We start from the raw sequence: 14,691 nt of genomic DNA on the forward strand, positions 1-14,691 counted from the left end.
CTACAAAAGGTCAGTCCCTTTGCTTGGCAAACTATGCAGAAAAGCCTGGGAAAATGTTGAACACACAAGCAGTAAGGGGATTTTAAAGCCAACAACCTCCCTGTTTCTTTAAACAGACATCGGAACCTATAACTGGATGCTGTCAAACAAATGACAGCAAAAAAATAGAACAGCTGCTAATAAGTAAAGTTAAGAGATAAAAGTTTTAAAAGCTAGGGACCTTCTTCGAAGTGGACTAAAGGTCTTTCTTAAATCTTTATTCAGGGCTAGGGATCTCAGGAGGACTTTTTGGCTGAGAGTCAACTATGTGATTTTTGTATATAATTCTTGCAACAGAGGAAAAAATATCAGCAGTGTTGTTGCAAACACTGACATTAAGAATTTGAGTATACAAGTTGTCTTGGAGGGTCACTGGTTCTCATGGTAGAAATTATATGGGCAAGATTCTTTACAACATTTTGAACCAGATCAATTAAAAAGAAAAGAATGGAATTAAGAATATTTGGAAAGAAATCCAAAAGCCTTTAAGTGACGAATTACAGTACCGGAGTCCCATGATATTAGCAACTTTCAGCATAACCATTTTCCCTGAAGACAATACTTTGATATTAAAGTGCAAGGTATAATAGAAGCACCCTTCTAGCCTTTAGCTTTTCTCCCTGACCAGTTCTGGTAGTAACCGCGTATCCCTGCTTCTGGGTTTCTAGAAACCTATGACTGTGTCTGCAGGATGATATAGCCCTCTGGCTTGAATCAAAAGAGCATTTCCTATGTGGTAGATGTGGGCAAGTGAGTTTAGCAACTTAACTCAGAATTAGGAAATGGGATAAAAGAGAAGGATATTTTTCCTGTTCCTCTCTTTTCACAGGAAGTAGCTGTGTGATGAAAAAATAGTAACATGATGAGAGAGAGAGAGAGATATGAGAGAGAGAGGGAGGGAGGGAGGGAGGGAGGGAGGGAGGGAGAGGGAGGGAGGGAGAGAGAGAGAGAAAGACAGAGAGAGAGAGAGAGAGAGAGAGAGACTGCACTATCATATTTATAATCCCAACTTTGGACATGAGAATGTAAATAACAGCATTTGTGTTGTGATGTCATGGCATACATTTTGTCACTTGTCCCTTTGTTCTCCATATGGACACATGTCTTTTCTCATTAAGTTTAAAGGGTACCATATGGCATCCTTGGCCTCTTTTTCATCTCAAAAGCAGGACGACACTGAATTATTTCCATTATTCCATAGTAGAAAGAGAAAGATGAGAGAATTAGATGTTGGTATTGCTGTTTCCAATGGTGGCCTCTGGACTCAGCATTCACGTTAATGCACAGATGCCTCTCTTGCTAACTAACTTTAGTGCATTTGTTATTGGCTTTGTATGGATCACAATCACACCCTAATTGAAAATCAAAACAGATCTGAAAGATGAACCAAATTGTTAGGCTCATTTTAAATAATAATGGCAAACTAGTGTGATCATATTATTTCCATGTGGGTAATGAGGGGGGATTGTAGTGTGAAGCTGAGAACATAGTTTATGGCTGAGTCTGCACCTCACTTATGTATTTCCAGTTTCTCTAATATCTAACATATGCATTTTAAATATATATATTTAAATATAATATAATATATTATTATTATTATTATTATTATTATTATTATTATTATTATTATTATTATTATTATTATTATTATTATTATTATTATTATTATTATTATTATTATTATTTCGATTTTTATACCGCCCTTCTCCCGAAGGACTCAGGGCGGTGTACAGCCAAGGTAAAAACAGGATACAATATACAATTAAAATACAGATTAAAAAACTTATTATATAGTGGCCTAAAAACTTTAAAATATATAAAACTAAAAAACCCTTAAAATTAATAATAAAAATTTAAAACCAATAAAATTTAAGCCAGCCCCGCGCGAATAAATAGATGTGTTTTCAGTTCACAGCGGAAGGTCCAAAGGTCAGGTATTTGGCGTAAACCCGGGGGAAGTTCGTTCCAGAGGGTGGAGCCCCCACAGAGAAGGATCTTCCCCTGGGGGCCGCCAGCCGACATTGCTTGGCGGACGGCACCCTGAGAAGTCCCTCTCTGTGAGAGCGTATGGGTCGGTGGGAGGCATGAGGTAACAGCAGGCGGTCCCGTAAGTACCCAGGCCCTAAGCCATGGAGCGCTTTAAAGGCAGTAACCAAAACCTTAAAGTGCACCCGAAAGGCCACAGCAGCCAGTGCAGTCTGCGCAGGAGCGGTGTTACACGGGAGCTACGTGAAGCTCCCTCTATCACCCGCGCAGCTGCATTCTGGACTAACTGAAGCCTCTGGGTGCACCTCAAGGGGAGCCCCATGTAGAGAGCATTACAATAATCGAAGCGAGAGGTAACGCGTGCATGAGTGACTGTGCACAAGGCATCCCGATCAAGGAAGGGGCGCAACTGCCGAACCAGGCGAACCTGGTGGAAGGCCCTCCTGGAGACGGCCATCAAATGATCTTCAAACGACAGCCGTTCATCCAGGAGAACACCTAAGTTGCGCACCCTATCCTTTGGGGCCAATAACTCGCCTCCAACAGCCACATCCACAGCCACTCCGTCTTGGAGGGATTAAGCTTGAGCCTTTTTCTCCCCATCCAGACCCGTACGGCCTCCAAACACCGGGACAGCACTTCAACAGCTATTAAATATACTACTTTAATTGTTGGTGAGCCACAAAGAAAAATTCAACAGTCTTGTATAATTAGCTAGAAAATAGAAGTGAAAATAATCGTAGAACAGAAATGTTTCACAAAATAATTTCTCTTTTCCTTGCACAGAATTTTTAGTCTAACCAATAATAAAGGTGGACTTTAATAATGACATATTATAGCAATAGCACTTAGACTTATAAACCGCTTCACAGTGTTTTACGGCCTGTCTTAAGCAGTTTACAGAGGCAGCATATTGCCACCAACAATCTGGGTCTTCATTTTACTCAGCTTGGAAGGATGGAAGGCTGAGTCAACCTTGAACCAGTGAGAATCGAACTGCTTCCAGTCAGCAGAATTAGCCTGCAATACTGCATTTTAACCACTATGCCACCATGGCTCTCAATATGTTAACATTACTAATAACATCATAACATCACTCTGCTAAACAAATAATTCCACCAACACTGTCAGACTATTTACTGAATCTGCACTACTATTAATCGTCTCATAGTTCCCATCACCAATCTCTTTCCACTTATGACTGTATGACTATAACTTGTTGCTGGCAATCCTTATGATTTACCGTATATACTCGAGTATAAGCCAAGTTTTTCAGCACGTTTTTTGTGCTGAAAAACGTCCCCTCGGCTTATACTCGAGTATATACGGCTTATACTCGAGTTTTTTTTCTTCTTCTTTTTTTCACATTATACCGGATGGCGCAAACTTGGCGGGCTTTTGCATTAGCGCGGGGAAGCCCTGCCGGTGCAGTGAGAGGGCAGGGCGGGGGAGCCGCCAGCCTTCTCGGCTGAGGGAGGGAGGGTTTCCCCGACCGGTAGCTGCCTCATTTCCCACCCTCGGCTTATACTCGAGTCCCCAGTTTACCCCAGTTTTTTGGGGTAAAATTGGGGACCTCGGCTTATACTCGGATCGGCTTATATTCGAGTATATACGGTATATTGATATATTGACCATCAATTGTGTTGTAAATGTTGTACCTTGATGAACGTATCTTTTCTTTTATGTACACTGAGAGCATATGCACCAAGACAAATTCCTTGTGTGTCCAATCACACTTGGCCAATAAAATTCTATTCTATTCTATTCTATTCTATTCTATTCTATTCTATTCTATTCTATTCTTAACATATTAATGTTAAATTAACAGCTAACAAAGGAACAAAGCAGAACATTAAGGTCTAAATGTTGGAGGAGGAGTATTCATTTAGATTAAAATAACTTTTTTAATCTATTCATAATCCAAAGAATGACAATGAATACATCTTATATAAGGATGTAAGATGCAGGACTGGAAACAAGTTAACAATACTAGTAGGCCAGATTATTAAAATAATAATGCAATCCAATGTCAGTAGATATATAACGTTTTCAATGAAACCTTTAGCATCAAGAAATTATTTTTGACCAATTTAGTTTGAAATTACTAGCTGACACATTCTGAAGTTCCTTTCTTTTATTCAGTATTATTATTTTCCATATCCCATTTACTTTAAAGTATGTCTTCTCCTGTATGGCACATGAAAATAATATATTATTGTTAGCTTTCAATGTAAAATGATTTTGTGTAGCCTATGGCCACATCTAGCAGGCAGTGTTAATCAAATGAGACAAGATTTTTGCAAATTGCCAGTAAATGTGCAATGTGAAACTCACAAATGAATTCAGGTGAATTTAAACCGATTTTAAGATATGGAATGTTATACCTGAGGCTTTTCACTGCCAGTACTTATTTTCATGGGGAGCAATACTTCAGAGTAGTACAATCTAGTTCTGCAATGGAGGTTCTTCAGAAAGAGAAAAGAAACTTTTAACTTAAGGGAAACAAACTGTACAGTTACAGTATGAAGATGGGACTGAGAGAGGGAGAGACATAGAGCTCTCTATTTCAGCCAAGATGCCAGCTGCAATGAATGTTTAGGCCATCTTACTAAGACTATGTAAGTAAACATACAGTTTTCATTAACTATGCCTTTCCCATAATTGGTACATAAGTATTTCCCATGACTCTGTAGTTGAATAACTTGGCTGGAGGCATATCTGGCCATTAGGAGGAGGACTTTAAATCTGTTGAGTCCCAGCCATGCTGGGAGACTTGGCACCTCCACATATGGCTTCCTAATACCAACCCCTGTCTAAAATGTCATCAGAAGCTTTCATAAACATTGGATTTAGCTTCACATAAATTACTGCTGTCCTGCAATAGTTTGTGCCAGAATTTAGTGAAAACAACACACTGAGTAAACAGAAGTAAAGGCACAGGAATTATAATCCTAGTCCAGGAAAAGGAGAAAAAAAATGTATACCAAGGATAAAGTCATAAATAGTGATAAAATGCAAATTTTATCACATGCCACTGAGATTAGTTATTATTTATATCTCTACTTAGCTAATGCCATATGTTAGCTTTAAGTTATAGTAAGTAAAGGGAAGGAAGCATACAAATCAAAGGAAAATCATGCAGTACAGTACTTATAAAAACTATTCTACAAAATTGAACTTATTTTGCATGTCTTCTCACAGACTACAAACATCTAATATGCTTCCTTGAAAATATATATGTATATGCAGTGGTGGGATTCAAGTAATTTAACAACCGATTCTCTGTCTTAATGATTTCTTCCAACAACCAGTTTGCCAAACTGTTCAGAAAGTTAACAACCGGTTCTCCCAAAGTGGTGCGAACTGGCTGAATCCCACCACTGTGTATATGTATATACTGAATGTATATATGTAAATATGTACTTTTATATTACATGTCTGTAGTCTGTTAGAAGGTATACAGAGTAATTTGGGGCACTCTGATTATGTTTATTTGCAGTATCTATGAATAACAAAAATACATGTATTTCACTAAAAATAGCAACATTTTGCTAAATTATGTGTAAACGTCACCCATAAATGGCTGTTAACATTTCTTCTTGTTTGGGAATAGTTTTGTGTGATTATCATTTTATTTATTATGCTTTTATTGGTCAATGACCAAAATAAAATTTCTGTCTGTAAAGGTAAAGGTTCCTCCGCACATGACTGCTAGTCATTTCCAACTCTAAGGGGCGGTACTCATCTCCATTTCAAAGCCCAAGAGCCAGCGCTGTCCGAAGACGTCTCCATGGTCATGTGGCCGACATGACTAAATGCCGAAGGCACACAGAACGCTGTTACCTTCCCACCAAAGGTGGTCCCTATTTTTCTACTTGAATTTTTTTATGTGCTTTCAAACTGCTAGGTTGGCAGAAGCTGGGACAAGTAACGGGAGCTCACCCTGTTATGCAGCACTAGGGATTCGAACCCCTGAACTGCCAACCTTTCGATCGACAAGCTCAGCATCTTAGCCACTGAGCCACCATGTCCCTGTCTGTCTATAGATATCAGCAAAAAACAACAATTTTAAAACTGCACTATAATTCTTATTGCCTGAAAAGTTTCAAACCAGCAGAGTTACGAGAACATGTTAAAATTAAAGTTTCCAATAGCATTGAAAAAGCCAAGGTAAAATGCCAGATGAATCTTTCCATGAAGAGAAAAAGCCCTTTCCTGGTATTGGCAATGTCTGTGGCAAAAAACATATTGTATTTTTACATTTTTACATTTTACATTACATATAGCATTTTTTAGCATGGACTTTTAGCATGGACTTTGCTAAAGGTGAGAAAAAAATAGGGGGGAAAAGCCCCATCTATTAAGTTTATAGAATTGTGCAATATGTGTTAGTTTTCTTCTCAGGTAGATGGCATATTGTAAGGATAAGGACAATCTTTCTTTTAGTATTTTTCTTATCTTAAGATATATCTTTACCCTCTTTAACATCTCTATTATCTTTAATGCATATTTTAATATTTCAAATCTCATTTCACTTGTAAGCCACTCAGAATCACTTATTATGCAGTAAGGTGGGCAGTCAAATTCAATCAGTCAATCAATAGAATAAATAAGAACACTCTATTAGCAAAGACATTTACTATTGGACATTTTTCAAACCGGGTTGTATTTTTCAATGAATTAATCTGATCACAAACCAGTTATTTTGTAGTACTCGGGATTTGAACTGTTCAATGCCACTTTATGGGAGGTATCTAAGACTGAGGAACTATTCCAGCAGCCAGTCTGCACTTTTATGGACATAAGCAGTGCATCACTGTATTCTTTCACTAAAGCTTGTTTATTTCTCTTGCAATGATCAAGAACAGCCAGGGGAAACTTAACATCACAATGGTAAAAGTTCCAAATTCAGCAGGAGTGGCTTTTTAAAAATTGGACAACACAGGCTATCAAACATGTAATGTTTTTTAATCCAGAATATTCCTCTACATATTAGATCATTTATATTTATATTTTCTTTCTTCTTACAGACTTGGTTGTGATCAACTAACCCCAAAACAGTAAAAATGAAACAAACTGGGGTCTTGTTACTTTTCCAAAGGATTGACCTGTAGAATCAGTAGGTGAAGTCGCTAATGAAATGTAGCTTAATGTTATCACCAATTGGTGTAGATCAAAAAGCCTATAAAGAGACAGCTGCAGTGGCCAGTTTGAAAGATAGCAATCCTAAAAGAGATTCCCACATTCCAAAATCTCCACTGCATATTTCTGGCTCTAATATTTCTGTATTTCATAGCTACTTGATATCCTGGGAATATAATTTTCCTAATTCATTTAATATGAGTAAAATGGAATCTCCAGGAATTATACACCATTAACCCTGCATACATATAATATTACATGAACATATTTCAATGAATGTATTAGGCTTTCCCCTTATCCTCTGTCCTTTCATGCTAGCACTTCCCTTAACTCCCCTTTGCTGCTCTGAAGGATTTACGATCCCTCCAGAATAGATTCCAAAGGGGTATTGGAGGCTTAGAAGGAAGGGTGTTGATGGATACCTTTTTGGCACAATGCAATACAATATAACTGCTGTGTAAAAATAGATTTCCTTTATCATGAACATTATGAAAGTTGGTTGGGTGCACTAGAAATATCTTTTACTTGATTGCTAACTTCATTTTAGTTGAAAATTACTCGGAAGCAGAAAACGAAATGTATACATTACAAGGACATATCTTTAAAGCAGGTAAACATTATATTTTTAAACAGTGATGGTAATCAACTACAAAATTGCAATAAATAATTGTAAGGGCAAGAGACCCACTGCTGCTATTTATTTTGAGTCATATCAATGACTCTCCAGAAAAAAAAAGGAGGGATGGCACATATTTATTTGAAAGAATATTAGGAAGTTTAAGAAAAGTGGGAAGAAGGGTTGATACCATTGTAGTTTTAACACCCAGCAAGGAAATGAAAGACATAATTTAAAATCTCACTTATAAACATACCATCCACATTTAGGAATGTATGTAGATCACAAAATACGCACCTCGTTCCTCAACAGCTTTTATGCACATTTTAACAAAGTGAGGGACAGTAGAACCATCACGTTCACACACATTGTGTAGGTAAGCACCAAAAATCTGATCTAGAAAACACAAAACAAGAGAATGGTTGATTAAACAGAAAACACACTTTAAATAAGCTCCCTGAAATGTGAAACAAAGTGAATAGTAAATTGTAAAAGTTTTGTCGTCCACTTACCTAGTTTTTGTAAGCAAAGTTTGCTTGTCAAATATAATATCAAAGAAACTCAGAGGATTCCATTCCAGGTTTTGCTTTATGTTTATGAACATTTTGTGTGTGTTTAGTTTTTACTAGATATACAGCATACATAACAATGATCCCTACTCAAATTGTGTGACTATATCCCTGAAAAACAGTGAGATAAATCTGATGTATGACCAATTTGCAACCCATTTCTTTCCTTGGGACTGAGGCCATGAGCTATGACTTCTGATTTATTTTATTTGGCACACTAAGGCTATCCACGGCTAGGTCTGAGTGGTGTGGATATCAGGAACAGTCAGCTGCATTATAGAACAGATAAGCAGAGATACTCTTTTCTGTGCAAGTTCCAACTATAATCATCTGCATGTCAGGTTGTTATGTAAGGTGAAAATTCTACTTCCTCCACTTTCATTCAACATGTAGGAGTAAAATAGACTGGGGAGTTGAATGTAATTCCTGAGGTGGGTTTCAGCAGGTTCTGACCAGTTCTGGAGAACTGGTAGTGAAAATTTTGAGTAGTTTGGAGAACCGGTAGTAAAAGTTCTGACTGGCCCCACCCCCATCTATTCTCTGCCTCCCAGGTCCCATCTGATTGGGAGGAAATGGGGATTTTACAGTATCCCCTACCATGCCCACCAATTCACGCCCACCAAGCCACACCACGCCCACTAAGCCACGCCCACAGAACTGGTAGTAAAAAAATTGAAACCCACCACTGTGTTATTCCTTTAGAAAATCAATAGGAAAGCCTTAGCCTGGATATGTCTTCAAAAAAAAATGTTTTAAGAATAGCTGAGATTCACAGCTGCATATCCTGAGATCATTATTTGCTGCTTAAAGTTGCTGTTTTCTTGTGATCTTAGATGGCCAATGGTTTGTTCAGAAAATATGGCCTGGAAGGTTGCACTGACATTGAAATAACTAAATGTATAGAGCATTGTAATATAACCCAGAGAATATCATCCTTGTGTGAAAAGAGCTGTTTGATGGGGAATCTGAGTTTAGAAAATATTAACTGTTCCATAAGTGAAAGACCCTATTTGGTTGTATCATCAGTCTAGTGGATTGTTTATTCCTGACATTTGGAGCTGTATTTCAAATTCAAAATTCAAATTGTGTTTTTTTTTAAGTGCTTGAAAACTAAGTTTTATTTATTTATTTATTTATTAATCCAATTTCTATACTGCCCTTCTCCCGAAGGACTCAGGGCGGTGTACAGCCATATTAAAATACAAAAATACACATAATATAAATAACAGATTTAAAAAACATTTAAAACAAATATATTAATTGGCCAGATTGCTAAAACGGTCAAAGCCTACATAAAACCCTTTAAAATTTAAAAGCTATAATTAAAATACATTTAAAATACATTTAGGCTAGTCCCGCACGATTAAATAATAAAGTTTTTAATTCCCGCTTGAAGGTTCGGAGGTCGGGGAGTTGGCGTAACCCTGGAGGTAACTCGTTCCAAAGAGCTGGTGCTGCCACAGAGAAGGCTCTCCCTCTGGGGGCCGCTAACCGACATTGTTTGGTCGACGGCACCCTGAGCAGGCCCACCCTGTGGGAGCGCACAGGTCGTTGGGAGGCTATCGGTGGCAGAAGGCAGTCTCGTAGATACCCCGGTCCTAAGCCATGGAGCGCTTTGAAGGTGGTCACTAACACCTTGAATTGCACCCGGAAGGCTACTGGCAGCCAGTGCAAGCCACGCAGGATAGATGTTATATGGGAGCAACGTGGTGCTCCCTCTATTACCCGCGCAGCCACATTCTGGACTAGCTGGAGCCTCCTGGTGCTCTTCAAGGGGAGTTCAGTACATATATTTTAAAATTAACACCAACTGGCCCATGTACACTTAAAATGTTTAATAGGACAGGGTTTGGACTTCAAACAAGAATATACTTGAAGAACAAGCACAAATAGCCTCATACAGCAACCTATCTTTTTCAGACTTTAACACAAGATGTGTTTAACAGTCAGATGTGACTGTTTCAAAAGCCTCAATAATTTGACTGCTTAAAAGAATAACATCCTTTTTCCTAGCTTATTCAGAAGCCTGAAAAATAACAGGCTTGCTTAATTAAGAACAGAGAAGTTCACTGGAGGTCTGAAGCTGTTCTTCTGAATCTTTTTCACAGAGTGCACAGTGACATTAAACAATATGATCTACAGTATGAAGGTAGGGGTGGAAGGCATGCCAATATCCTCTCTTCAGATAGGACAAGCCAGTTTAGTCTGGTGGCTTAGGCACCAGGTTAGAAACCAGGAGATGGTGAATTCTAGTCTCACCTAAGGCATGAAAATCAAGTGGGTGACTTTGGGCTAATCACTCTCTCCCAGCTCACAGAGTTGTTGTGTGGAAAATAGGAAGACTAACAGGTATGCTCACCTCCTTGAGTTATTTATAAAAATAATAAAGGTGAGATATAAATATATAAAGTGACTCATTGTTTTTAAAAATAACACTTTGTATTGCATTTATACATCATATCAAGACATACTGTGTACATCAGAGGTAGTATTCAGCAGGTTCTGACCAGTTCTGAAGAACCAGTAGCGGAAATTTTGAGTAGTTCGGAGAACCGGTAAATACCACCTCTGACTGGCCCCGCCCCCATCTCTTCTCTGCCTCCCAAGTCCCAGCTGAGTGGGAGGAAATTTTTTTTTGTTTACATTTATATCCCGCCCTTCTCCGAAGACTCAGGGCGGCTTACAGTGTGTAAGGCAAATGGGGATTTTGCAGTAACCTTCCCCTGGAGTGAGGTGGGAATGGAGATTTTACAGTATCCTTCCCCTGCCACACCCAGCAAGCCATGCCCACAGAGTTGGTAGTAAAAAAAGAATTGAATCCCACCACTGAAGTAAGCATATATAGGTAGCCCTCGACTTAAGACCATAATTGAGCCAAAAATTTACGTTGCTAAGTGAGATAGTTGTTAAGTGAGTTTGCCCTATTTTATGACTTTTCTTGCCACGTGTCAGTGTTCCGAGAAACGCATCCAAAGAAATCAGAACCCCAAGGCAGGAATGTTCCTCAGAGAACATGTTTACTGTACACATCACATCAGCACAGCCAATGAAAACCAACTCTAAAAGTTTCTTGCAGTTCCCATGTAATTAAAAGAGCAAAAGTTTCCATCCCCAGGTACATATGCTCTACACAGCAGCAGTAGATAACTGGATGGACTATAAACCATGAATAGAAAGAAAAGGTCCAGAAAGTTCTAAGACATAAGGTAGCATTGTTATCATACAGTAATAGTAATGGTATGAAAGTCCTTTCAGGTAAATAATTTAATAACAATATTATGTTATGCCTCTCTATTACATCATCATTACATTACAGTCATCCAATAGCAAAAGTTCTTATTTCATTAACTGGTCTTCCGGGTGCAATTCAACGTGTTGGTTACCACCTTTAAAGCGCTCCATGGCATAGGACTGGTTATTTACGGGACTGCCTGCTGCTACCGGTGGCCTCCCATCGACCAGTGCACTCCCATAAGGAGGGTCTCCTCAGGGTGCCATCGGCCAGACAATGTCGGCTGGCGACCCCCAGGGGAAGGGCCTTCTCTGTGGGGGCTCCAGCCCTCTGGAACAAGCTACCTCCAGGGATACGCCGACTCCCTGACCTCCGGACCTTCCGACGCGAGCTGAAGACCATCGCTCAGGACTGGCCTAATAGTTTTTAATGGGGTTTTTTATTGGATTTTTACAGTTTTACAGTTCTTAGCCAAATTTGAATTAGTCTTTTAAATTTGTTTTTAATTTTTGTATCTGTTATTTTATCTGGCTGTAAACCGCCCTGAGTCCTTTGGGAGAAGGACGGTATAGAAATTAAAATAATAAATAAATAAATAAATAAATAAACCTTTTGTACAAAGTTGACATTTTTCCCTTGGCAAGTGTTTCATTATTATTTTTAGGAGATTCGTTATTTTACTAAGAATAAGTCGCCCTGACCCTTGACAATGCTTGTAAACTGTACAGTTTACAAAATGATTTTTTATTGTTATTATTTTTGTGCTTCATAACTTTAAAACCTCTGGCTGGCTGAGGGTGTACATCATGAAGTATGTCAGGATAACTAGGTTAGTGCGCTGAGATTACAAATTAGCTTCATCCTCCTTCATCTCTGCTACATATTTTTGACAAATTATGAAGAGAGTGCTCCTTAATGGGAACTTTGTCAGCAGAATCAAAATGAATCAAACCTGTGAGAGAAACCATTCAATAGAAGCGGTTTAAAATGTTTAAACAATGTGGCTCTAAGATCATCATTTAAGCCCAGAGATAGTCTCTGCATACCTTTCCAGCAGAGCATGACACTTGGAAAATTAGTGTAGAGGCCTTTGACAGCACTCTATAATCAATGTTTCTTAGCAAAGCCTAAAATAATCCTAGGAGAGCATGCATAACTAATAGTAACCTGCACACTATTAAACACTGTGATATCCTTAGATTTCTGCCTCTTCTAGGGTGTTCAAGTAAAAAACAAAAAGCTCTTTTTTTTTGTTTCAAAAACTTCACATTTCATTCTTTTGCATATTTTGTGAAATTTTGCCAGTATTATTTGCAAAGAAATTGTATGGATTAGTTCAATGAGCAATCATTTTAAGATTTAATCACATTATGACTTCTATTGAGATCAGTTATCTGTACAGCTCGTAAACAGAAAATTTCCTGGATAAACAAACATATTTTCATAATTTACCATGACAACACAAAGAGGACAGCCCAATGCAGGCATTTAGCTGTGCACATACATTGTTTAAGCACCTGGAATAAACTATTAAAAAGTTTTGAATGAAGAATTGAAAAAATGATCACAAAATTTATTAGTGCTTCCAACTGTAAATAAAGCTGAAAAATTTGTCTGAAGATTCCATCAGTTTTCATTCAGATATTTCTACTAAACACAGAAAGCTTTTTTTCCAGGCCCCATGTGCTCAAAAGTCACTAGAAGTTGAACAACGGTTTGCTCAAGTTTTTTATCACACACACTTGCAATCAAATACTTGATGAACCTAAAACTTTGGTGAAAAATTTCCATTCTGTGAGTCAGCCATATCTATATAAAGAACAGACTCTCAGAAAATGTAATTCATTATTGAACTGGACTGGAAATGCTCACCCTACGTTTGCTGGGCCAGCGTTAAAAGAGGAACCATTTTTAGAGACTTTCCATTTTTACTAGTTTTCATTGGGTGTGCAGAGATTGATTTACAAAATGGAAGCTGCAGAGCTTCATATTTTCTTTTTCCAGTTTTTTTCCCCCCTTCAAATGTTTCCAGTGATAGCAAAATCTCCCTGACTAGTTTAACGGTAATAGATTTTCACTTGGTTTCTCCCTTCCATAAAAGACAGGACTGATAATTCAGTCCAAAACTAATTCCAATATCTAAAACAGAATTATAAATTCCTCAGACTTGGAGTTATGCATATTTCACTCTCAGTCTGCACCCTTAGATTGAATTTTTTACAGTTATGGTGTCATTCCAAGTGTGTGCGTTCTTTGGCCTTTCTGTTGCAACTGAAGAATACAAAAATACAATTTTGGTTTAGACAAAGCCAAAATTGGGTTAGCTGAGTAATAACTATTTAATCTGTGCCACTTTTACCTTTGGGGGCTGGATCCAGCTTCTAAAGACTCTTGAAATCGTGATTAAAAGAATGTCTATCATGCATGCCTGGATGTGTGTATTGGAAGTATCTATGTTGTTCTTTTTTTAAAAAAATCCTCCTTTGCCATATCTAAGTAGTTTAAGTCTTCCTGGAATAAAGAAACATACAAAATATCTTTTCCAATAAAACAACAACTGCTCTCAGGGGAATAAAAAAAGCAAAAGGTCTTTGTGTGATTTGTTTCTGAAAATGTTCTTTAAAACTTATACTTTCTTCCTCATCTCCCCCCATTTTTTTTTTAATAATGGTGTAGGGAGTAGTGAAGATAAGCAAAAATGTAGATAACACTCCTAATCTTCTGTTATGACAGTTTATGTCTCCCATCCAACTTATTTAGCTCCAATGTCTGGGAAATAGACACAATGTCCACCTTATGGAATGCTATTTAACTTAAAATGTTCCCTTTAGAATAGAAATTTCTTTTGTCCTCCCCTAGTTTTTTCCTAGGTTCTCAGGAATTGCTTCTTCTTCAGAAGAAATGGCCTTATTCATCATTCAGAAATTTAAAGGAATGAAATACTTTTATTATTACCATCGGGAAGAAAATTCCCATAGAAAGAGTTGTTTGCGCAAAGTTGTGAAAAGGCAGAAGGGAAAAACGGAGCAGCATTCTATGCCCTTATACAGCTTTAATCATTCCTTTTCAGCTGTTATCAATTTAAAACCAATGAAACTCCCACACTG

General features: G+C 37.9%; 1 protein-coding gene across 4 annotated transcripts in view; it reads right to left on the reverse strand.

The window, feature by feature from the left end:
* ARHGAP15 (Rho GTPase activating protein 15) overlaps window positions 1–14,691 on the reverse strand; it is a 494,107-nt gene that overhangs the window by 176,041 nt on the left and 303,375 nt on the right. For all 4 annotated transcript variants that reach the window (XM_058193603.1, XM_058193605.1, XM_058193594.1 and 1 more), the window contains one exon: window positions 8,081–8,179. In XM_058193603.1, the coding sequence (XP_058049586.1) occupies window positions 8,081–8,179 (99 nt within the window). The remainder of the gene's footprint in view (window positions 1–8,080; window positions 8,180–14,691) is intronic.

This window comes from Ahaetulla prasina, chromosome 1 (genome assembly GCF_028640845.1).
Source record: "Ahaetulla prasina isolate Xishuangbanna chromosome 1, ASM2864084v1, whole genome shotgun sequence".
Classification (NCBI taxonomy): Eukaryota; Metazoa; Chordata; class Lepidosauria; order Squamata; family Colubridae; genus Ahaetulla; species Ahaetulla prasina.